Below are 23,600 nucleotides of genomic sequence, written 5' to 3' on the forward strand. Positions count from 1 at the left end.
AGAGAATAGACAAGATTTGGAAAGGAAGCATATGGCTTCCCCCCACCCCCCCGCCCCCAAAAGGGATTCTTGACTCTTTTGGGAAAACTTACAATATGAAAAGCAGATACTGCAGCAGTAGCCCCTTCTCTAAAGCTAAGCATTTGCCAGTCCCTCAAGGACATCATTACACCATTCTAATTGTATATACTCTTCTGTTCTTCAGTTTTTGTTTTATTTTCTTTGTGTTGTTGCAGAAGGTGAGTAGTTTGTTTTTCATTCCTTACGACACCCTTGGAAAGTGTGCTTGTGACTTCCTATCAGGTGATGCAGTCCACAGGGTTCTTTAGAAGGAAATGAATTTCAACTCAAGCATAAAGCTTCTCTTTACTCAGGACTTTTAAAAGCAGGTAAAATACTCTAACATGAGAAAGCGTGTGGTTTTAAGTATTTAAGTAATCCATTAGGATGTTGCCAAATGAGTAAGCACTTAACTTGCTGCTTCTCAGACTTCTCTATCAAAGCAGCAGCCCCCCAAAAACAGAGTGAGCATGCAGGGGTCCCCCTCCTCCGGGTTTAGCAATACAGCCTGAAGCCCATGGGTAGCTTACCTTGAAATGTCTTTGATGTCTCTCTCTTTGTCTCAAAAAGCAATGTAAATTTTATATTCTATTCAATATTATATGCATTTGTTTAATATAAAATGTTTTGCATTACCCATCTTTCCCCACCCCCAAAAAAAATCTTCAAGTAAAGATGATCTAGGAAAACGTGCCATGTTTATTATCCTGTGGCTTCTGTGCTCCTTCTTACCCGCCTGCCTGTTCCTAGTTGTCTGACTGTGAGAACCAGTCTACCACCAGAGGGCGCCAAGGCTTTGGTTTTGCCTGTGCAAGCTGGGCTGCTAAGAAATTTCACCAAGGCCTGGAACTGTTGAAAGTACTAGTTCGACCAAGCAATAGGTCTAGTAAGGATACTCTGCCTGTATTCCTTCATGAAATGTTTTAAGTTGTTATAATCACAAGTCTGAACTTTATTCAGGGGCTAGTAAATTCAAGTAAGATACACTTGTAAAAATACTGAACTGACTCATTATATGTATAAATAGCATAAACTTAGATAAGGACTATCTAGTAAACTGCACCTGTGAAGCTGGGCAGGGGGTTTGCCTTGGCCCTGCTGAGCTCAAGCGCCAGGAAGTATGCCCCCCTGGGGAATGCGACCGTCACTGAAGCCGTGACAAAAATGTAGGGTTTCCTGGAACTTTTAGGGAGTTGTAAAAATACCAGGGTATAAAAGCAACCTTAGGATGAAATAAACTTCAAACATAACCCTATATTCCATCTTCTTACTGTGACCTAAACATGCCCGGCCCTGATACGATCTACTTTAGAAATGTTCTCTTGTCCCTCTCCCCATTGAACTTTTTCGTATATGGTAAGATTTGGTTCTTAGGCCATCTCCATTTTAATCCCTCATTCATAATTCTCCCAACTGGAGGAGGTCTCTGCCTTAAAACTCCCCCAGTCTCGTAACTGTAGTATAATACGAACTGAACTGACAAAATGGAACCTGCATCCAAAGCCAAGTCCAGGGCTTGCACAGCAGTGGCATTGCTTCTCTGTGACTTGAAAATCTGTTTTAAAAAGAAATTAGCCCTTTTAAACGGGCCCACTAAAACTCAGGGTTTTATAGAAAAATTAGCTGTTCAAGCAACAGCACAGCCCAAGGTGCGGTGGCAAGTAAGCGAGCGAGGAGAGAGCAACACGCAAGTGATGACGGCCGAGCCTCTTGTAGTCTTTGGCAAAGTAGTTACCCCCGTTTAGAAATACAGAAAATGAGGTTCAGATTAAGTTATTCATTCAGAATTGCATAGATTTCAGAGCTGGATTCAAACCCGCGTTTCAAATTGTAAGGTGTATTAACTGCCTCATGGAGGGTGTGAAACGCCGAGGGGGAAAAAGTAGCAGGTGTGAACCAAATGGTAAGTCAGTCATTCATCTGAGGGAAAAGGCCCTGCGGTGCAGTCAGTCAAAGCAGTGAACCGAAGAACAGACCTCCTACAGGATAAAGAGTAGAATAGTCTTAGGTCAGGAACATAGTTCTTGCTTCTGCAGAATGGGAAATCGGTGAAGCAACTGAAATAAAAAATGAACCCCATTACTTTTCTAGACTATTAAGGTGGTTCATATAGCTGTAAAGTGAAATTACTGTGCAATAAGGATTTATTCCTAGGAGCCCCCATCAGTCCATTTTATTTGGATTTCTACTACATTTGGAGGACTCTGATGGATTCTTCTAGAACATCCTTGCCTATTGGGTGGATTCATTTAGGCTGCCTTCCTAAATGCTGTAGTAATTTCTTGGAGTTCTTTTGTTTGTTTTTTAAATACGGGTAGAGGTAGGTGTCTCACCTCCTTTGCAGAGACTTTTAGGCTTACCTAAGGGTGTCACATGTGACATCCCCTCCCTGCCGCCACCCGCATGAGCCCCCATCTTACTGTCTCTCCAGACTTGAGAGAATCAGAGTCTTGCACTCTGATGTTTGTCTTAGGGGTCAAGTTGCAAATTAAAGGCAGTTTTTTTGTTGAGTTTTGTTTTTGTTTTTACCACCAATACCTTTTTTTCAGGAGGACATCTGAACAGTGATTCATTTTCTAAAGCAGCTGAGAATATTTTCCCTCTAAGAAACTTTGTCCCTATCAGTCACCTTCCTCATCTGTTTGCTGCCTAAAGGGGTGTCTTGGGGAGACCCCCTGCCCCCCCCCACACACTGTATTGGTCGGCCAGAATTCACGGCCATGAGATGAAATCTTGAAAAGCCCACTTTGCATTGGTCTCATAGACAGATTCCTCTGCAATCCAGGCCTAAACCTCTAGTATGGAACCAATTAGGCAAATTTATAACTACAATTGTTGAACCAACTTACTACAACCCTGAAAAAAAATGTTCTCAAATACATTTGCCCTGACTGGTGTGACTCAGTGGATTGAGCACCAGCCTGTGAACAGAGGGTGGCCAGTTTGATCCCAGTCAGAGCACACGCCTGGGTTGTGGGCCAGGTCCCCAGTTCAGGGTGTGCGAGAGGCAACTACACATCAATGTTTCTCTCCCTCTCTAAAAGTTTTCTTAAAAAATAGATTCAGATCAGTATCACACTCCAAAACACGGCTGGGGAACAGTGCTTTAGTGTGAAGGAAAAGAGGGAGAGAAACAGCTGCGGTCTGGAGGTGCTATTCGGTCTCTTTTGAGGGAGAGCAAATAATGAAACAAACCGCGCCCCTCCCAGCTTCTCCAAGATGACAGTTGTGGGGAGGAAGCGTTCTGTACCAACTGCCTCACCAAGGCAGCCAGGAGAATGGAGCGTTCTCTGGTAATGCCACATTTCCATGGAAAATCTATTCAGTATGCAGCTTATGTCCAAACAGGCTCGCGTGAGGAGCCAGAGGTTAAGTAAGGACAAGAATCAGAATTGTACCTACTTGCTTTCTGTCCCATCTGGGGCCCTGCTCTCCTGGCATCCAAAAGACTGGTGAGAATGTCCTTTGGCTGGAAATGAAAAAGGACGGTGAAAATGGAAACAACAGCCACACCTCACTTCCGACTGCTCACTCCCCCTAGAATTCGGTCTCTCAGGCCTTGGCTCCCCGCAAGGGGCCCCTGTGCGGAATTCCACTGGACGCGCAGCCTGAGCAGAACCCTGTGCTGGGGACGGGAGGGCGCGCGGGTGGGCAGCACACCTCCCCCGCCCCCCTGTGTGCCGAGGGAGGGATGCAGTGTGGCAGGAACGTGAAAACCAGGGGTGGTGGGAGGATTAAATGGAACCATATGTAGAACAAAGCCTGGTACACTGAGAGGACAGACACTGAGTTCCGGGAACACGCGCCGTGATGATGACTGTCGTGCACGGCAGCGTGCGCCAGGAGGTGTTGAAACCAAGCCCCACGGGACCCGCAGGGCGGCGAGGACGCAGCGCGACGCCGGGAGGGCTCGGGGAAGGGCAGTGAGGAGGCCGGGCGCTGCGGGGGGCGGTTGCCAGCTCTGTCACTAGGTCTGGCAGCTGCAAGACCTTGGGCAAGATGCTTGGTCATTTTTAAGCCTCAAGCTCCTTATCTCTCAGTGAGAGGAACCATCTTATTGGACCATAAAGTTTAGTATGGTGCCTGAGAAAATATTTGGTATGTCATAGCTGTTATTATTTAAGAGTTAAAAGGAGAAAGGATACAAGTACAGATAGTGTGGGCAAAACCATGGAGTTAGTGACAGCTAAAGAGTTGAGGGCAAGTGGAATTGCATCTCAAATTACATCTCCTAACCTTTCTTCAAAGCTGCATTTGAGACTCATTTGAATAATAAGCACTGAGCACAGTAACTACCACACAGGACTGCAAATGTTTGTGAATGGATGGGTGTCGTCAGGATCCTGAAACTGAATTACGCCTGCAGTGGCGTGCTCCAGCTCTGTTAAACACTTCATTATCGCCCTGTTTCCCAAGCTGAAAACGCTGGAGGTGACTGAGTCCTCCCTACCCTTCCCTCGGCTTCTAAGAAGTCGCCGCTAGGTTCTCAGAAATGCCTCCTGGATTTGTCAGCTCCCCTCCACCCCACCTTCTGGGTGGATCTTCGCAGCTCAGCGCTGGCACCAGCCTGTTATCTTGTCTTCCCTGCCGTGGGCGCAGCACAGCAGGCAGCAGATAAGCTGGAGCCGAGCCTGGAGAACAGCTAGGACGGTCTGACTTCTCGCTCTAGTGTCCAAGTCCTCACGCGCAGAGCGCGAGCTGTGCGGCCCCAGTCCGGCAGTGGCCTGCCCCGCTCTGCACCCCTGTGCCCCACCAGCCGGTGCGCTCTGTGCTCCTTATCTTCCGCTGAGGCCTGTGCAGGACGAGCCAAGTGAGGAGACCAGGATATTTATAAATAGGAAGTGGGTGTAAAGTTCTGCTAGTGTCTCAAACAAAGCTGATTGCATCTCCATTCGAGCTTTGAAATTCCTGTCCACCTCCTCATCCTCTATCTTTTCCCAAAGGCTGAGAATTCTTGCCCTCTCTCTGGCTATAGCCATAAAAAAAAAAAACCCTGGAAACGATGGGGGCTAAGAGGTGGGGTCAGGAAAGCAGCATGGGAAATACAAGTGGCTTCGTCCTCTGTAGACAACTGTACAGAGTAAACGCTATTGAGATATCAAATGTGCTTACCACCTAATGATCGGTATTTATTGGTGGCCTACTCCATGTCCTGTGCATATACCCATCAGCTCCAACCCATAAAACAGCCATATAAGCAATATCACCCCTATTTTGGTGATAGAAAAGTGAAGCTCAGAAGGGTTAGCTGATTTGCCCACGACTGGTAAATAACAAAGCCAGCCCTCAGACCTGGGGCTGGCTGCAAGGCTGGGAAACTTTTTTCTAATATGCCATGCACATGTTTTGAGTCCTGCTGTTTTCTGCATAAAATAGGGGAACCAATTTAAGGAGTTAAACATAAAATTTGACGAGCAGGAACTCATAATTTTATAAAAATAAAAGGGTCAGCATTGCATATTTGGTTGCATATTCAGAACCCCAACAAACTAGCATTAAAAAAAAGTATGTATTGGCTCAAGTAGCAGAAATGGCCAGAGGCTAATCCACTATTTCGAACAAGGGTATCAGGACTCCACTTTTCATCCCGGGGCTGGCCCATCTCTGCCTGGTTATCCTCTCAGACAGGCTCATTCCACGCGGCAGCAAAAATGCTAAATGGCGGCCCCACTCACTCGGCCTCTTAGAGCTTGTAATTCCAAAGAACAAGTCCATACCTCTTAGGGAAGCTCCTGGTAGATTCTGGCTTGAAACACAACCAGTCCTGAACTGGGATGAGTAAAGCAAAACAAGGTGTAGAGGAAATTGAAACCCCAGGTAGAAGACATGGTGGTGAGAAAAAACCTAGGCACCTCGCCATTGAAAATGAGGTGCAAATCCCAAGGTGCTGAAATACCTTTGCACCTGAGCCAAACCCTCGCCAGAGCAGCTGAGAAAAGGGAAGCGGGCCACAGCGCCTGATGGCTGCAAATGTCCTGATACTCAGAAACCAGGGAAAGGTAGATTCTGGAAACGCTAGATGGGGACCTTTGAGGTGAGCTTTCCCAAAATTTATCCTAGAATACAATATTAAACTGTGGGTTTGAGAACATCTAGAAAAATAATTGGTGCCTTCACTAAGAACAAGACACAGTAAGAAAAAAAAATACCAACAATAATGTATTGTTACCTCTTTGGAAGGCCACTAGGCAAATTCCTTGGAGAAAGTGCACCTTGTTTCCAGTTAGACATCGAATGCCTCCTGCTTGAGGAGACAAGGAGGGAAACAGTGATCTCAGAGCCCGCCCAGTCGCGGGATTCATGCTCCTTCCCCCAGCGGCTTGTCCCACTGATACAGGTCTGGAGAGAAGTCTTAGGTCCCCAAGCTTCCAGACTCTGCACCGGGTCAGCCCAGCAGGTACCAGCTCCTGCCCCAGTCGCCATGTTTGAGAGGGCACCACTTATTGAGAGCAAAGGCTAACATTTGAATGCCAGAATCAAGATTCTAAAGCGCCTTGAAACAGTGGGCTGAAACCAACGGGATACATTTAAAAGACGTGAAAAGCAAATGCGTTGTGTTACAGCCGCCTCTGGTACTCGGCGCCGTAGCCCGGTTTGCAGCCTGGGAGCCTCAGGCTGTCCCTCCCAGGGCGGTGCAGCAGTGACGTTCACGCGCTGACCAGATCTCCAGACCACACATTTCTCAGACTCTATCCCCGTTGTTAAGTGATGCATGACTGTATAAACAGCCTACCTGCAGCCAAATTCAGCTTGCTTCATTAATTGAGCACCCAAACCAAGTTTCTTTGTCTTGCCAATTCCTCACAAACTTATTGTTTCTTTGAAAGGAATAAAAACTGCCGGCTCTGGTGATATCTTGAGGTCCCCCCCTCCCACCCAAACAAAAAAGCAGCAGAAAGACCTGCATTGAGATTTTTTAAAATCAGCTGCACAAGCACAGGAGGAAGGAAGCTTGGCTTGGCAGTGGTGCTGGCGGAAAAAGGCTAAGGCTTTTCCGCCGGCCTCAGGCTGAATGGGAGCCATTGGAATGGAGCAGCTGCCCAAGAAGACAGTGGTTCTGCCCAACCGCTTTCAGTTTAGGTGCAGGAGGGTGAAATAGTGAACAGTGTGTCTCTTCCCCCTTAGGCCTTCCTCTTCCCAGGAGGCACCTGCTTGCTGTTAACGGTTTCTAGTAGGTCCTCCAAAATGTAGTCTATGCACATAAAAGCAAATGCATACTTTCTTTTTTTGATGGCCATGCTGTAAATGGTAGCATGCCGTACACCTTGTTTTTCACTTCTCAGTAAATCTTAAAGATTCATATCATTATTTGAAATGATTCCTCAATCTTTTATAAAGGATGCATAGTATTCCTCTGTATATATCTATCAGAGTTTATTTAATGGGTCCTCTGTTGGGGGACCTGCTGATTTTTTCCAGGGTTCTGCTATTACAAACAATGGTGCGATGAATAACATTTCAAACACGTGGGTATGTAGCTGAAGAGCTTTTTGAGAAGTGGAATCACTGAGTTAAAGGATATGCACATTTTTAAATTTGGTAGCTATTGTCCAGTTGCTCAGTTGTGCCCACTTGCAATGTATAAATGTCTGCTTTTCCACCTACTTATCAATAGATTGTGTTGTGAATCTTACTGCTCTTTGACAACCTGAGAGGGAACACAATAATGGCATCTAACCGTAATGTCCTTATTCTAATACTTGTACTTTCTTTTTTATTGTTTATATCCTTTGCCTATTTTTCTACTGAGTTGTCTCTTTCTTAGAACTCTTTATATATTAAGAAAATTTGCCCTTTGTGATATGAGTTACAAATACATCTTCCAGTTTGTAGTTTTGATTTGTTTCTGGCCATTTTGCCATGTTTTCCTTTTGCTGTAGTAAAAGCTGTAGTAAATCCATCATTTTTTATGACCTCTGGAATATATGTTATCATTCAAAGTTCTTTCTCACTCTGAAAATTTTAGAAGATCATCACTTGAGCCCTGGCTGGTGTGGCTCCGTGGGTTGGGTGTCGTCCTGCCAAGTGAAAGGTCACCCATCAGGACACGTACCTGGGTTACAGGCCAGGTCCCCCGGGTGGGGACGTGCAACAGAGCGAAGTTTCCCTCCTCTTTATCCCTCCCTTCCCCTCTCTCAAACAACAAGTAAATAAATAAAATATTTTTTGAAATCATCACTTGATTTCAGTACGTTTTTGGTTTTGTTTTTATATTTAAGTATGTGATCCATTTGGAATTTGATTTGCTGTAAGGCGTGATATATGGATCCAACTTAGTATTTCTTCAGATGGCTACCTAGTTATCCCCATACAATTTACTAAATTATGTATCTTTTCTCCTCTGATTTAAAACTCTGTTTTTGTAATATTCTCATTCTGATACGTATTTGGGTTTAATATTGGATTTTATATTCTGTTCCATTGATCTTTTGATTCACTTGAAAGAAATTAGAGTTTTTATTAATATTTTAAATTACTTTTGAAATGAAAGCAATAAATATTTGTTGTAGAAAGTTTGGGAAATAGGAAAAACTATACAGAAAAAAATGAATATCATTCCTGAAGCCACCATAAGTAACTAAATATTTTGGTGTTTATCTATCAGTGTTTTCCTGTGTGATGATAATTTTTAGTCAGTTAAGATGATGCTACATAGGTCTAATTTTCCATCCCCCAAATCTAGTGTGAGCTAAACACCCAAAGTGGAAGTAGGCATCATCGTACCCAGGCTGTATTCACTCCCCCTCCCCCCTCCCCCCAGATACCCCAGACAGGGGGTGGAGTCAGCTTTTGACTCTTCCACCGCCCTCCCTTCCCCCTTTCATCCTAGTCGCCAAGTCCTCCGTGTTTTCCCTGCATAGACTCACAGGCCCCGGATTAAGAAACTCTCTCAACATACAGATCAAGACACCAAGACCCAGAGAGGGGGAGATAACTTGTTAGAGTGCCTTTAACTACCAGAAGCTCAACTCACAATGGCTCAACTGAGAAATGGATTTATCATCTCTCATAATAAGAGGCTCACAGGTAGGGCAAGTCCAGGGTGTGCTAACTCGTGGCTCAGGGATCAAGGACCCCCGATCCTTGCTGTCTGTCTTTTCTGCCATCCCCAGTGTGTGTGTGGGCTTTTGTCTTCACACTTTTCCCCGCGTGGTTGCACGATGGTGGCAGTAGCTCCAAGTGTCATCTTCTCACACAATATTACAAAAGGCCAGAAGAGAGCATGTCCCTTCCTACTCCCTACGCCCAAAGCAGGAGGTGGGGGCAGATGGGAAATGTTGGCGGGTACTTTTAGTTGTCACAATGATTGAAGGACCCTAGTGGGCAGGGGCTGCTGGGGCTGCTGGATATCCTATAATGTTTGTGGCTGTTAAGTGAAATGTTAGCTTTTATTTCTCACAATACTCAAGCAGGTGAAAAAAACCCAGGACCTAACTTTTTCTTTTTTTACATACAAACTTTTTTGTACGGTTTTAATGTACCCTGAATTTTTCAAGAATGCAGCTCCCCTGTAAATGAAGGGAGGGTTGCAGTGTTTTTGTTTGGAACTTCAAAAAGAGCCCATTCACGATTTCAGACGCCAGTGCTGTGCATGGCATCAGGGCCCCCAGGCGCGTTCGCTGCATCAGCCTGTATTTGTAGCTGCCGTTCTTGTGATTCTGCATAGAAATATAAACATCCAACTTCTCTGTTTGGTTTTTCTGGTGGAGCAATGCCCAAATATTTACATATCATAACCGTTTTATTAAAATTACTGCCCTTTCATTTCTCCTTTATTTCACACTTGGAGCATTCTATTCTTGACTTACGATAAGTGTCATTCATTGGCTCTGGGTTTCATTTCAGTATAGGAAAGGAGGCATTACAAAATAGTTGTTACGAATAAAGTCCAGAAAGCTTAGCCTGGCACTTAAAATCCTTCATGCTCAGATTCAGAACGCACTTTTCGGACCTGCCCCCTGGCAACGTCCCCAGCTTCCATCCTTCAGCCAAACCAAGGTGACTATTCATTCTACAGGCACACCAAGCAATAGTAACAGCACACAGTGAGTGCTTGCGACAAGACGACAAGGCATAGACCCTTTCCTTACCCCCATTTGACAGGTGGGGAAACTGAGGCCACCTGACGGGTGATGGAACTGGGATTCAAACTGACGCCGTCAGATTCCCGTCGCCGCCTTCGCTGAGGCTCTGTATTGCCCACTAGGGGCGCCTTCCGCTGCCAGGCCCTTTCCCGCAGGACGCTCTTCCCATCTCTCTGTCACCTGGCACGGTCCAGCGCAGCCTTCGTGACTTCCTGCCGGTGCCACTTCATTCATTATTCCTTGCTGGACCCCTCTGCTTGGAAATCACTTCTTTTCCTAGTGCTCTCATTGCACGTTATTTATGGTTTTTATTATGACTACCCTCTAAAGAACTGAGGTGACAGTGGTAAGTTGCTCTATGCCGTCCGGGCCTCTCCCTGTCTCCTTCCTTTTCCCTCCAACAGATACTCAGCTGGGCTGTCGATTATGTTTACATCCCGGCCCATCTCCCCCAGTCACTCGGGACTCTGCCGACCCTCCCACTGGCTGGCTCTACACTGGGGTGCTTACAAGAAAAGCAATGTGTGCCCCCGGCCCCGCCCCCACCTCACACCCACCGTTCAGACTCAAAGTGCACGACCTGTCATCAAGGGCACTTCATCGTCAGAAACATGGATGTAAATACCACAGGGGCCCTGGCTGGTGTCACTCAGGGGATTGAGCACCGGCCTGCGAAGCAAAGGGTCGTGGGTTCAATTCCCAGTCAGGGCACGTGCCTGGGTTGTGGGCCAGGTCCCCAGTCGGAGGCGTGTGAGAGGCAACCACACATTGATGTTTCCCTCTCTTCTTCCCTCCCTCTCTCTCTAAAAATAAAATATTTTTTTAAATGCCACAGGGGCCACAGGGATTCCCTCCCTTGCCCACCTTGATAGGACGTACCCTTTCTTTCTTCTCTCCCTCCCACTTTTCCAGTGACTGTCACTCCCAGAGGCTCCTGCTGGAGACCTCACCCCTGTCCCCTGCCTGGGCTGCTGCCACCACTATTTCAGCGCACGGCCGAGTGGGTCTTTTCCCAGCCTCCTCCAATTGAAAAGCTGATGTTCGCCCCCCAAGAGCGTGCCAATCACGGGGTCTGCATACAGCATTCCATGGCCAGATGGACAGAATGTGGGTCTTCTGACCTGTCTGGAGTTACCCGTGCCTCCAGTCTCCCCTTGCCACCTCAGATCAAAGAGAACTTGCAACAAAAGCTCAGAAAAGGTTTGGAAAGAGACTCAGTGATTGTCCTGTGTCTTCACCCCAGTTTTGAGCAGTTCCAGTTTCCCCAGTGTCCCCAACACCTATATCTGCAGTAGCCCAAAAGCCGCTGACTTAACACAACAATCACTTCCACCCCTTGCAAGTCTGGAGGCCACCAGGTCCGCCTCTGCGGCTCTCCTTCGGGGGGCTCCCGTGCAGTCGCAGTTAGACAGTGGCCCGGCCCCAAGTCACCTGGAAGGTTTCCCCACCCGTGTTGTGAGCAGCGGATGCTGGGGACGGAGGCAGCGTCACGCGCTGTAACTTGCACAGCTGCATGAGGCCCCACCCTTGGAAGGTTTAACGCTCTGTTGTCACCATTTATAATTTTTGAATAAGAGGCCTGCATTTTCACTTTTGCACTAGACCTTGCAAATCAGGTAGCTGTTGGCCCGCACATCCTCAAGGCGTGGTGGCTGGGTTCCCAGCGTGAGGGCTTCAGGAGAGAGCCAGCCAGGCAGAAGCAGTAGCGCCTTTGCTGACTGAACCTAATTCTCCTCCGGCAGGGGGTGGCACGGGCACAGTACAGCGGTGGCGAGGTGCTGTCAAGCTGTCCTCGGAAAGTGCAGTTCGCCACCTCTGGTCTCAAGCAGGTCACCTCCCATCCCTGGCCTCAACCTCCCCATTTGCAGAAGGGTCAGGAGAGGGGTTCGGTTCCCCTTTGGGAAAAGGACCCAGGGAGAGTCGGGACTTTGATTTTCGAAGCAGCTTCCAGCTTTTCCCCTCCCGGGTATTTTACCAAGTACCCAGAGGAGCTGGAAGCGGGGATCAAGCCCGCGGGACCCAGGAGCTCTCGAAGGCCGCCCCCCTGGAGGTCTGCACCCTCTGAGGAAGACAGGGAGTCAGCATCCTGACATCTGTTTCTCCTGCGGCATCGCTGTTTGGCTAACAATTCCTCTCCTTTCATTTCTCCCTGGGGCACGTTGTTGTCTTTCTCATTAACTTCCCTTCAGCTCCCAGCAAGGTCCCTAGACTCTGAGCTCTGCTAATTCCCCTGTAATCTCCTGGCAAACCTGGAAGCTAATTAAATTATGACTTTGTGCGGCACTTTCTGTCAATCTCTTCGTCTCTCTTCTCAGTCTCTCTCCCTCCTGTGTCTTTTCTTTCCCGTTCTTACTAGCCCTTACCCGCCATGACATCCGTGGAAAGAACCCTCCCGAACTGAGCCAACTGTTCCCTCCCAAGCCCCCCCATGCCACCTCCTCCGGCATTCCTATTCTGGACCCTGTCCCTTCTCACTAGGTCAGGCCTGCTCTGTGACTCGTTCCTGATCTCCCCAGCTGGACGCCTCCCTCCCCGAGCTCGCAGCACTTTGCAGTTCTCTCCCCCTTCGCTGACCTCTTTTTCACCCATTACGGTTCTTTGGGTCCACACCCAGCCACACTATTACATGATTAGCTTCTTTAGAGCTGGGTCTCTAGGTCTTACTCATCTGCCTTCTGAGCACCAAACTAACATTGTTTTGGCACACGTTCTTGTCTCCTGGCCCTAAGTGGCAACCGGCGCTCCAGTCTTCATGTGTACATTCCAGGAGGAGAAGAGGGTGGGCAGGCAGAGTGGCCTCCCCACTGAGTCGGTCCCTATAAAGCATTTTCCCTCCCAGTAACTTCTGCTTACATCTGGTTGACCATGCCTAGGTTCAGGAGACACGGTACACTGCCTGCCTTCAAACTGAAGAGCTCATCTCTCATTTTACAGATGAAAAAAATAAAGCCCAAAGAGGAATAGAGGACTAGGGAGGCTGCAGCGCACAGTGGTTAAGGACTGGGTTTTGGAGATAGGCAGACTTGGGTTTGAATCCTGCCCCTGCATTAACCTATTTATTTCTCATTTGTAAAGTTGAGTTAATGATACATACTTCGGGAAATGAAACAGTCCTGGCCAGTGTGGCTCAGTGGATTGAGTACCAGCCTATTGAACCAAAAGATCACTGGTTCAATTCCTGGTCAGGGCAGATGCCTGGGTAGCGGGCCGGATCCCAGGTTGGGGGTGTGTGAAAGGCAACTGACGGATGTTTGTCTTGCACAACATATCGAAGTGTCTCTCCTTTTCTCCCTTCCTTCCCCTCTTTCTAAAAATAAATAAATAAAATATTTAAAAATTTTTCCATTGTCTCGGTTTAGATTTGGGTGCAGGTTGTTTATCCAGGAAGTGATCCCAAAAAACAGAGCAAGGGAGTGGGCAAGAAAAATGAGGAAGGACGGCAAGTAACGCATGGATGCAAGGGGCTGAGAGGTTCGGCTCCTCCACTAGAACTGGAGCCTCCCTGGCTGAAGGTTGCCCCGGAGGCGGTAACTCTCCACCTCCAGCCTGCCCCACACTCACTCCCACAGCTAAGGATGCCTCAGAGAGGCCTGGGAAGTTTGGCAAGTTCTGGAACTGTCTGCAGGTGACCTGCCCTTTGCGGGGCGGGGGTGGGCACTGACGGCATCTGTAATATTCAGTAAAAGGACCTGCTATTGAAACTACAATTGCGTTGTGATGGCTGCAACTTAGCTACGAAGTAGGAGCTGCAGCCTAGCTTGGGGCTCTCCTCCCTGGACCCTGGGCCCCCTCGCCCAGCACCAGGTGCCCCCATCAGCTCGCGGCGTCCTCTTCCGCCACATCCCTTCCCCAGGGGCCTCCCTCTGGCCCCAGTCCCCTGAAGCAAACCCTGCTGCCTTCTGCTTGGTCACCTGTCTCTACCCCAAGCCCTGCCTTCTCTGGAGAGACTGTGGGTAGACCCAGGTCCACCCACAGTGTCAAAAGGCTTTCGGCCTAAACCAGGCCCCCTGCGGGAGTTTAATGAGTCCTGCCTTCTTCCCTCCCTCCCCACCATTGCAATCACACCTTCCAAGGGCACCTTTAAGATGGCATCCTCACCACCACCTCGTCTGTCTGACTGATGTGGCTCCGTTGGTTGGACGCCGTCCGCAAGGCGAGAGGTCGCCGGTTCAATTCCCGGTTGGGACCCATGCCTGGGTGGCAGGTTTGGTCCCCAGACAGAGGGGGCATGTGAAGAAGGTAATCGCTGTCTCTCCCTCTCTTTCCCTCTCTTTAGAAATAAATAAATAAAATCCTTAAACAAGACAAACAAAAAAAAGATGGCAGCCCCCGCCCTCATGGTCCAGAGGAGGACCAATGCCCTAAGAAGGGCTGAGGGGGTAGAGGCGGCCAGAGGTTGGCCTCCTGCCGGCCCCAGCCCAGCTGCTACGTTCCTGTGAGGTTTGCCCCACCCTCACCCTGCCCCATGCCCTCTCCAGAAGGCCTTCAAGCTGGTAAAGGAAATAGCCGTGATCTGGCCACACAGGCGCTTCACCCTACATACACCCCTGTGCCCAGCCTCTGCTCACTGCTTTCCTCGAAGGCACATGCTCATTCATTCATCATTTGCCTAACACCCTGAAGAAAACGTAATGAGCTAATCGTCATTATCAACACCCTCGCAAGGACTAACACGTATTAAATTAACCGGGATCACGGAAGTTTGGGGGTAACCGAAGGAGAGCGCCAGAGGGCTTCGCGGGCACCACGTTTCTTAGAGACCATGCAGGGGGTCTGGGGCAGAGCCAGGACTGGAGCTCAGGCCTCCGGCCCCAGCTGGCCAGGCCAGGCAGAGGACACCGGCAACTGGCACCTCAGAGGAGGGCTTGTCCAAAGCCACCCACTCCGCCCAGTGAGGGCCAGGCAGGCCACCCCCTCCACAGGGGTCACGAGAGGACAGCAGCTCCCTGAGAAACCTCCATGGGGTCAACGCCCAGAGTGGGGCCTCGACAAGGGCCTCTGATGTGCTGAGGGCTGAGGGCAGCTGTTCCCAGCCCTGGCGTCTGGCTGGATCCTGCTACCCTGGTTCCAGTGAGGCCGGTGGTCAGTGTCTCTCTGCAAACAGGCCCTTCGAGTCCTCCCACTGCCCGCCTCAGTCTTCTCCCTTCTCTCAGGCGCTGACAAAGCAGCCTTTCCAGCCCCCGTTCGGTTCTGCCCCAAGCTCACCCCTCCGTCTGCACCCCCTCCCCGGGGGGCCCAGACTGACCCTGCGAGTCTGAGACCTCTGTCTTCTTCCTCCTTCCTAACCGAGGGTGGGTATTTTCAGATTTGGAGGAGAGGAAGAAAATTAGGTCGTTTGAAGCCCTTCCTATACTGGCGACATTGACCCATTTATCCTTCTCTTCCTCAGACCCCCTCCCCCAGTGCCACTCAGCCTGGACCTCTGTCCCAGCTAAAATCTCACCTTCCACTGTCCTTGCAGCCCAGAGGCCAGTGTGGCCTCGGTGTCCTACTCCAATGCCCTCTCCTCAAATCAGGCAGGAGGGTGGTCTGTAGAGCGCCCTGGCCACCCCCAGTTTGGCCTCTGTTTCCCCCTCTGCTAACTTGGATTAACGGTGCCCGCACCCTAAGGGATGAAGCAAGCCCTGGGGAAGTCGCGGATGAGGGAGGGCGCTGAGCGCAGCGCCGCCGGCGCAGGGCCCTCCCTGGGGCCGCGCCCCGGGCCCCTGCTCGGCTCCCCTCGGCGGCGCGCCCCTCCCTCTCCTTCCCTCCCCGCTCCCCCTCCCGCGGGTCTGCGCGGTTCGCTCCCCCGCTGCCCTCTCGCCTCGCTGCCCCGCGTCCACCCGGGGTCCCAGCGCCCCGCCGCCGCCTTGGGTCCGGGAGCAGTAGCCCGAGCCCCCGCCGTCCCGCCAGGCCCCGCCCGCTGCAGCGCGGGCGGTCAGTGCGCAGCCCGGCGCCCGCGCGGAGCCCGGAGCCCGGAGCCCAGAACCCGAGCCGGATCGCGGGCTCAGAGCGAACCCGACGCGACCGCGGTCTGCAGCCAGGTGCGGGCGGCTCGGGGGCTGGGGGGCGAGGGCAGGGGCGGGGGTGGAGGGGGAGCCGGGGTTCTCCTTTATTGGGAGCGAGGGCGGGAAGGCGCGGGGAAATCGGGTCCTTCCTCCCCGAAAGGAGGACCTGGGAGCTTTTTAATGAAAGAGGCTCAAGGGCTTTTTCGCCGAAGGGATGGATGAAGGAGGGTCTGCGAGGAGGGGCCTGCCGATAGGGAGTCTGGCGCACCCCTTTGTGAGGGATTTTTTTTTCCATGAGAAATGATTAATTGGCTTCTGTGAAAGGGGGGCTTATTGGGAGCATCAGGGGCTTTCAGGGTAGATGGGGAGGGGGTTCTGGCTGGGCTTGAAGGAGGGGGTATTTGGAGAGGGGGTCTGGGCGGGGAGGGGGGCTCGAAGGTCCTCTTAGCCTGACGTCCGCCGCTGCACGTCCCCCGTGGGTTTCTTGGGGCTCTGGGTCTGCCCCCCGCTCTGTGTCCCAGTTTCTCTCTTTGGAGATGACTATTCTGAGCCCCACCTGGACAGAGCTAGGGACAGCCATTTCCTTCCTTGCAGCTGTGGTGCCCACCTGACACGCTGCTCACCTGGCCTGCTCCGCGAAGCGGGGTTAGGCAGGGGCGGGGACCTGGGCGTCAGGGAACTGGGCGGCGGTGGGCGAAACGGAGGCGGACTTCTGGGCCCGCAGGAGGACCTGTGTGTGGCACTGGCGGGGACACCAGACCTGGCAGGGAGCTTGCGGGGGTGGAGGGGCACAGGGTGGTCAGGTGTAAGGGGGCAGGACAGCTAGGGGAGGAGCAGGGTCAGGAAGAGCTCAGATGTTCCCACACTTTTCAGAAGGCAAAACGCTAGAGCTTTTTGTTTGGTCGGTTGGTTTTAGTTGGGTTTGCTTTCTTTCTCTGTCACCCCAATGCCAAGACTCATTCCACTTGCCTCTCCTATTTTTGCAAAAAAGAAAACTGAGGCAGGGGACAGGCTGGCTGGAGATATCGGCATCTAGGAAAGGAGGACATGCTGAATTTGGCGTCAGAAGGCCCCGGTTCAAGCTTGCCTCAGTGCTCCATGGGTGGCCTGAGTCCGCAATGCTTGGTCTTGTTGGTTCTCAGCTTTCCTCATCTATGAAGTGTGAGAGCGCCCACCAGCCTCCCAAGTTCACCATGAGCCCATGTTTCCAGAGTTTTGTAAAGGCGAATGCAAGGTGCAATCTTAAAAAAAAAAAAAAAAAAAAAAAAAAAAAAAAAAGATTTTATTAATTTTTAGAGAGCAGGGAAAGGAAGGAGAAAGAGAGGGAAACATCGATGTCTTGTATTCCTCTGACCAGGGGCCTTGGGACCTGGCCTCCAACCCAAGCATGTGCCATGACTGGGAATCAAATTGGTCACATCTTGCTTTGCCAGATGACATTCAATGTACTGAGCCATGAGGTTCAGGCCTGTGAGGTACTGAGCTCCACTCAGTACCCCTACAGAGGCAGATGGGTTCCCTCCCAGCCCCCCTCCCACCAAGGGCAACGGCCAGCCCGTGGCGGGGGAGGCTTTGTAGGAATTAGGAAAGGTGCCGCCTCTGGAGGAAGAGTGTTCAGCTGAGATTGGCACTTGGGGCCTTTATTATGAGGATTAGAAATAGGCACACTTTCCCCTACGTGCATCAGCCCCACGCATCCGGGCAAATATACTGTGGGTTAGATCCCAGGGCCCATCTACCCTCAGGTGAACGTCCTTGTTGTGTAGGACACACCTGCACCTGGCAACCCATCTCAGCAGACACAAAGCTACACACACTCCCAGGGTGTTGCCTATAGAAGCCCACATCTGAGGCTGTTGCCAGCTCCTTTTCTGTCCGGCTTTTTCTCCACTTCAGGGCCTTTGGGCATTCAGTCCCCAAAGCCTGTGCCTACTGGGAAGCATGGTGGAATCTCACCATCAGAGAGTGACTCCTTGGTGTTAAGCTGTGCCTTCGGCAAACTCCCCAGGGTAGGCGTTACCGAGTCCCTAACCCCTTGTGTTAAGAGTGCGATCAGATTGTTTTCTCAAGGCCAAGAGCAGAAGCATCTACACACCCGGGTGGCACAGCTGTGCACAAATTGGGTGCACTCCTGCTATCTCAGAGCATCCTCACAGTGAGCTTGTGAGGGAGGTCTCCTTCCCATTTACACAGAGGAAGCCGTGCCCAGAGAAGTTAAGGCACTTGCCTAAGGTTTCCCAGCTTGTAAGTGGTAAAGCCAGGACTCAAGCCCAGGTCTAGCTGTCTGTCCTCTCCACTCCACCACTGAGGAATAAAGCTGCTGACCTCACAGTCTTGTCAAAGTCCCGCTCGAATTGTTGCGCTCCCTCTCTGTTCCCAGCAGCTCCTGGTTCCCTCCTTCTGCTCAGAGGAAGGAGTCACTGTCACTTCCTCTAATTTCATGGGGGGAAGAAGCTCCCTCAAAGCTCAACTATTCTGGCCTCTTTCCTGCAAAAGAACACCTGGGGAGTCCAGAGGTTGAATGTGGAAGCTGACCCTTGAGAGGGTCAGCGGCTAGTTCCATGCCCAGTGGTCATCACTGAGGACATCAGTACGGCAAGCTAGTGCCTGCATGAGGCAAGCCCAGGGTCCCCGATGGCCACAGGAAAATGCAGCAACCTGGAAGCTGAAGGAAACTCAGAGATCCCCTTCCCCACGCCCTGACCAACCCCTGTGTCCCCAGGGCCCCCGGGTGCCAAGGGGAAGGGGATGGGGTAAACACAACTATAGGCCTCTACAGAGGGAGCATTTCTGCTTGTGTCTGTGCGATGCGTTTGAGCTTACATCTGAGGAAGGGGTTCTGGTGCCTACAAAAAAAGTTTGAAGGCTTACTGGCCTATTAGTTCCCAAGATGTGGTCCCGGGACCAGTGTCTGCATTACCCAGGAATTTGTTAGAAATGCAAATTCTGAGGCCATGTCCTAGACCTACTAAATGGAAACTCTGGAGATGGGCCTGTGTTTGAACAAGATCCCCAGGTGACACTGAGGACTGCTTAAGTTTATGAATGATTGATCTAGTCCCAAGTGTATAGGAAACAAGAGTCCTAGTTGTGGGTCAAGGGCAGGGCTGGGAAGAGAATCCATCTCTTGGCCTGGGAGCTCCGGGAATTTGCAGGTGGCCCCTCCTTCCAACCCTCCTGTCCTTCCCCTTCTGCCTCCCGTCCCAGGCGCCATGCTGCCACTCCTGCTGGGCCTGTTGAGCCCGGTAGCCTGTTGGGCACTGGGCCCGGCGCCAGGCTCCACGGAGCTGCGCTCGGCCTTCTCTGCAGCACGCACCACTCCGTTGGAGGGCACGTCGGAGATGGCGGTGACCTTCGACAAGGTGTACGTGAACATCGGGGGCGACTTCGACGCGGCCACGGGCCAGTTCCGCTGTCGCGTGCCCGGCGCCTACTTCTTCTCCTTCACGGCTGGCAAGGCTCCGCACAAGAGCCTGTCGGTGATGCTGGTGCGCAACCGCGACGAGGTGCAGGCGCTGGCCTTCGACGAGCAGCGGCGGCCCGGGGCGCGGCGCGCCGCCAGCCAGAGCGCCATGCTGCAGCTCGACTACGGCGACACGGTGTGGCTGCGGCTGCACGGCGCCCCGCAGTATGCGCTGGGCGCGCCCGGCGCCACCTTCAGCGGCTACCTGGTCTACGCCGACGCTGACGCGCCTGCGCGCGGCCCGCCCGCGCCCCCCGAGCCGCGCTCTGCCTTCTCGGCGGCGCGCACGCGCAGCCTGGTGGGCTCGGACGCCGGCCAAGGGCCGCGGCACCGGCCACTTGCCTTCGACACTGAGCTGGTCAACATCGGGGGCGACTTCGACGCGGCGGCCGGCGTGTTCCGCTGTCGCCTGCCGGGCGCCTACTTCTTCTCCTTCACGCTGGGCAAGCTACCGCGCAAGACGCTGTCGGTGAAGCTGATGAAGAACCGCGACGAGGTGCAGGCCATGATTTACGACGACGGCGCGTCGCGGCGCCGCGAGATGCAGAGCCAGAGCGTGATGCTGGCGCTGCAGCGGGGCGACGTCGTGTGGCTGCTCAGCCACGACCACGACGGCTACGGGGCCTACAGCAACCACGGCAAGTACATTACCTTCTCCGGCTTCCTGGTGTACCCCGACCTCGACCCCGCCGGCTCGCCTGGTCTCGGGCCCCTGGAGCTCTGAGCTCCCACCCGGAGAGGAGCCCGAGGACGTGCATGCCGGGCCGGGCTGGCCCAACCGTGGCCCAACCCTCCGCCGGCGCGAGCATGACGGCCCGCCCGGGGCGGCTGGACTCTGCCAATAAAGGGGGCCTGCGCCGGCGCCTGTGTTTTTGGGGTCCTGTTCTCTGTCTTGATTGCGACAGGTTTGTCTTAGAGCTGTCTTGGAGTGGGCGGGAAGACACTGACTACTGGGGGGGGGGGGTCAGAGGTCAAAGGCCACAATTCGGTCAGGCCCCGGGAGGGGAGGAGATAGGAATTTGATGGAAGCCCCCACAGCTAACCCGTTGCGGGACCCCCATTCATGTCCCTTTCCAGTCATTTCCTCTGCCTGACTCCTCCCCCCGACCTTCAGTGTCATTCTTAGGGCCCACTGATGGCTGATTCCTCTCTGTGACAAGGGGCAACGCTCTCCTCCTTCTCAAGGTATGGGAGGCGAGGAAACAGCACGTTGCTGCTTCCAGCAGGGCGTGTGAGTGGGGTGAGCAGGTAGCGCCCGGTTGCCCCAGCCCCTGCCTTCCCAGGACAGGGAGGGCGATTTGCCCAGGCAGCAGTGAAACAGCTTCCTCTGACATGGAAGGATACAGAAGGCCAGAACAGAGCGTTTTATAGGATGAGCCACACAGAATCAGGGTCTACGCCAGCCAGCCCCCACTGGTCTCGCTGTCCGTCCCCTCCCAGCCCCATTCCTTCCTCTGAGGTATTCATCGGAGCCTTGTTGAGATGGACTGAAAAACATTCCCCCCGCCAAAAAAAAATAAAGTTCTGTACCTGTTTCCCTTCACTCACCGAACAGACCAAATTAAGAATGCCCAGTTTATTCTCCCAGCTCAAATGGGGAGCTTTGAGCTTCAGGGACCCCGGACCAGTGGTTGGGCTCAGGGGGTCTCTAAATTAGGACTGGGTGCTGGGCACGGGAAGGCTCCTGTTACTCTCATGGACTGCCAGAGTGGGTGCTGGAGGGTCTGACCGGGCCTTACTTAGGGGCAGCTTCCCTTACAGCATCTCAAACACACTTCTCAGCCTTGACCTCACCGTGCGTGCGTGTGTGCGCACGCACACACACACACACTCTGCCTGCAAGTCCTGCCTTCAGCTCTATACCTGCTGCCCAGGACCCAGAGCCCAAGCTCTTAGTCTATCAGGACCCAAGGAAGGAGGGGGAGAAGTAAACAGGAGTCCAGGCTGCAAGCCAAGCCCAGAGACCTGAACACAGTGGGAAGAACCAAGCACCGGGTGGAAGCCCCTGCCTAGGATGGGTCTGGCTTAGGGGTGGGGATTGGGGGGCTGTCAGGTGAAAGGGGAGGGTCAGGGGAAGGGGTCAAGGATTGAGGCCCAGGGCCCCAAAGAAGGGGGCTGGCCCTGGGGACAGAAGCCTTTGCACAGGTCCCAGAGTGTTTCCTGTGCCAGGAGGGTGAAGACCTGCGCCCAGCGACCCCTCTCCTCAGCCTCGAAAGCCTTGTGGAGCCGGTAGACACACGATAGGCCTGTGAGGAGCAGACGTTCAAAGTCCCAAGGGCTAAGAGGAGGCCCCTTCCGCAGGTTCTGGAACTGTTGCAGCCGCCGCTCAGCACCCTGCAAGTCACTGGGCACCTGGTGCTGCAGGAGGAGCCTGAGTCGGTGGCCCGGACGTGTGGATGCCAGTTCCTCGTCCTGGATGTGCAGCTGCCCCATGACATCCAGCTGCAGCCCAGCCCAGAGCAGCTGCAAGGGGAGCCATGTAAGGAGTGGGCAGGGGTCTGCGGGACAGGGCAGGGAGCAAGAGTGGGCCAGGGGGGCATAAGCAGGCAGTAGGACCCAAGCTGGGTGCCCCCTCCCCCAGCATGCCCAATTTGAGACATCCCCCTTCCCAACCCCGAGTTTAGGGACCTCTGGAAGCTCCCCCCTCCCCCATGTCCCAGGCTGGAGGAGAGACCTCAAACATCACTTCCGGGACCTCTGGCTCCTGCAGGCCACCTCCCACAGTGGTGTTGTCCATGGGCTGCCCTGGGGCAGCAGAGAGAAGTCAGGCCCCTGCCAAGCTTCACCCTAAACACCCCAGCACCCCAGAAGTGCCTGTCGGCTGCCGGGTGAGGGTGCATAGAGGTTCCCCCAGCTGCAGAAGTGCAGGACTGCCATTCCATGCCTTCCTCCCCTACGCACACCTGCACATTGGCATTTACTAACCCAGGCATAGGTCTTACGATCCCAAAATCATCATCCCAAACCCAGATACCTCCCCGGCAAATGTCCAGGACTCTTTGAACTTCTACAGTTCCCTTGGCCAGAAGCTCCAGGCCAATGGGTCACAAGACACTTTACGTCCAGCTTCCCCTCCCTGTCTTCATCTGGGGACAGTGTTATCTAAAACAGTGCCTGTGACCTTCTCCAAAGGTTAAGGACCCTTTTGGGAAGAACCCAGTCCTTCCTTACTCCTCAGTAGTGATGTCTGTTGCAGCTTCCTTCATCCCACCCCAGGGCAGATTAAGGGGGTGCTGCTTTGGGCATCATCTGGAATAAGCCCAGGCCCAGCTCTGTCCAGGGCCAGCACGGAGGGCAGCTAGGGCCATCGCCCTTCACTTCACCTGACCAGTCCAGTTCTGGGGGTGGGCCCCGCGCCATTAGCCCCCATAGCACAGGTCAGCCTGGTACAGACCATGCCGTTTCCAGGCCCTGCTAGGCTCAGGCAGAACCACCTGTAACTGCTATTAGCCAGCAGCCTTCCTTGGCTCCCACCCACCCCACCCTGAAGCTCCGGTACCTGCGTGGTGCTGGGTTGTAGTCACCCCAGGGAAGAGGCAAATGGCTACCATCAGCCAAGCCAGGAACCGCATTCTCCCCGCCATGCCCCACCACGTCCTCTGAGCCGTACTCTCCCCGGCCGCTCTCTGCTCCTGTATCCGCCTGCCACACACCATGGCTCCAACTTTCCACTGCAGGCTGCTCAGGCGTTCCCTGCTTCACGTGTCAGTCATCAGAGCTAACAGGGAGGGGCTGGCTCTGGCTTCCCAGGGGCTCTTTCCATCCCGTAGAAAATGTGGAATCTTTAGCTGTTGGCAGGAGCCTGGCTCTCTGCTTGTCAGGCGCTCAGCCTGTTCCTACCAGATGGGCAGAATGCTTAGTTAATAGAATAAAGGTGTTCGGTAGCCAACAGTGAGCTCTACCCTCCCAAAAGGGAGGAAAGACCCCAGGCAGTAAGAGCACCTTACCGTCTGTACTCACCCCCAAAACACCCTGCAGCTGATGCCCAGTCCCGCTCAGCCTCCA

The 23,600-nt window shown here is 52.7% G+C and overlaps 2 protein-coding genes across 3 annotated transcripts; one reads left to right on the top strand and one right to left on the bottom strand.

Annotated features, from left to right (window-relative positions):
* The first annotated feature begins 16,106 nt into the window (after positions 1-16,106).
* On the top strand, positions 16,107-20,484 carry C1QTNF4 (C1q and TNF related 4). Its single transcript, XM_054587173.1, has 2 exons — positions 16,107-16,168; positions 19,340-20,484. Exon 2 carries the CDS (start codon positions 19,345-19,347, stop codon positions 20,317-20,319), a length of 975 nt encoding a protein of 324 aa, XP_054443148.1. The 5' UTR covers positions 16,107-16,168; positions 19,340-19,344; the 3' UTR covers positions 20,320-20,484.
* Positions 20,485-21,202: 718 nt separating this feature from the next.
* Positions 21,203-23,179, bottom strand: FAM180B (family with sequence similarity 180 member B). Of its 2 annotated transcripts, XM_054586971.1 has the most exons (3): positions 23,095-23,179; positions 22,270-22,340; positions 21,203-22,058 (listed from the first exon to the last, which is right to left on the bottom strand). In XM_054586971.1, the coding sequence occupies exons 1-3, from the start codon at positions 23,177-23,179 to the stop codon at positions 21,663-21,665; spliced, it is 552 nt and encodes a 183-aa protein (XP_054442946.1). In that variant the 3' UTR covers positions 21,203-21,662. The 2 variants fall into 2 exon arrangements, with proteins under 2 accessions (XP_054442946.1, XP_054442947.1); XM_054586972.1 differs by lacking the exon at positions 22,270-22,340 and having other exon boundaries at positions 21,203-22,093.
* Between the last annotated feature and the right edge of the window lie 421 nt (positions 23,180-23,600).

Source organism: Pteronotus mesoamericanus, unplaced genomic scaffold (genome assembly GCF_021234165.1).
Source record: "Pteronotus mesoamericanus isolate MK-2021 breed Mesoamerican mustached bat unplaced genomic scaffold, CSHL_Meso_final scaffold_1066, whole genome shotgun sequence".
NCBI lineage: Eukaryota > Metazoa > Chordata > Mammalia > Chiroptera > Mormoopidae > Pteronotus > Pteronotus mesoamericanus.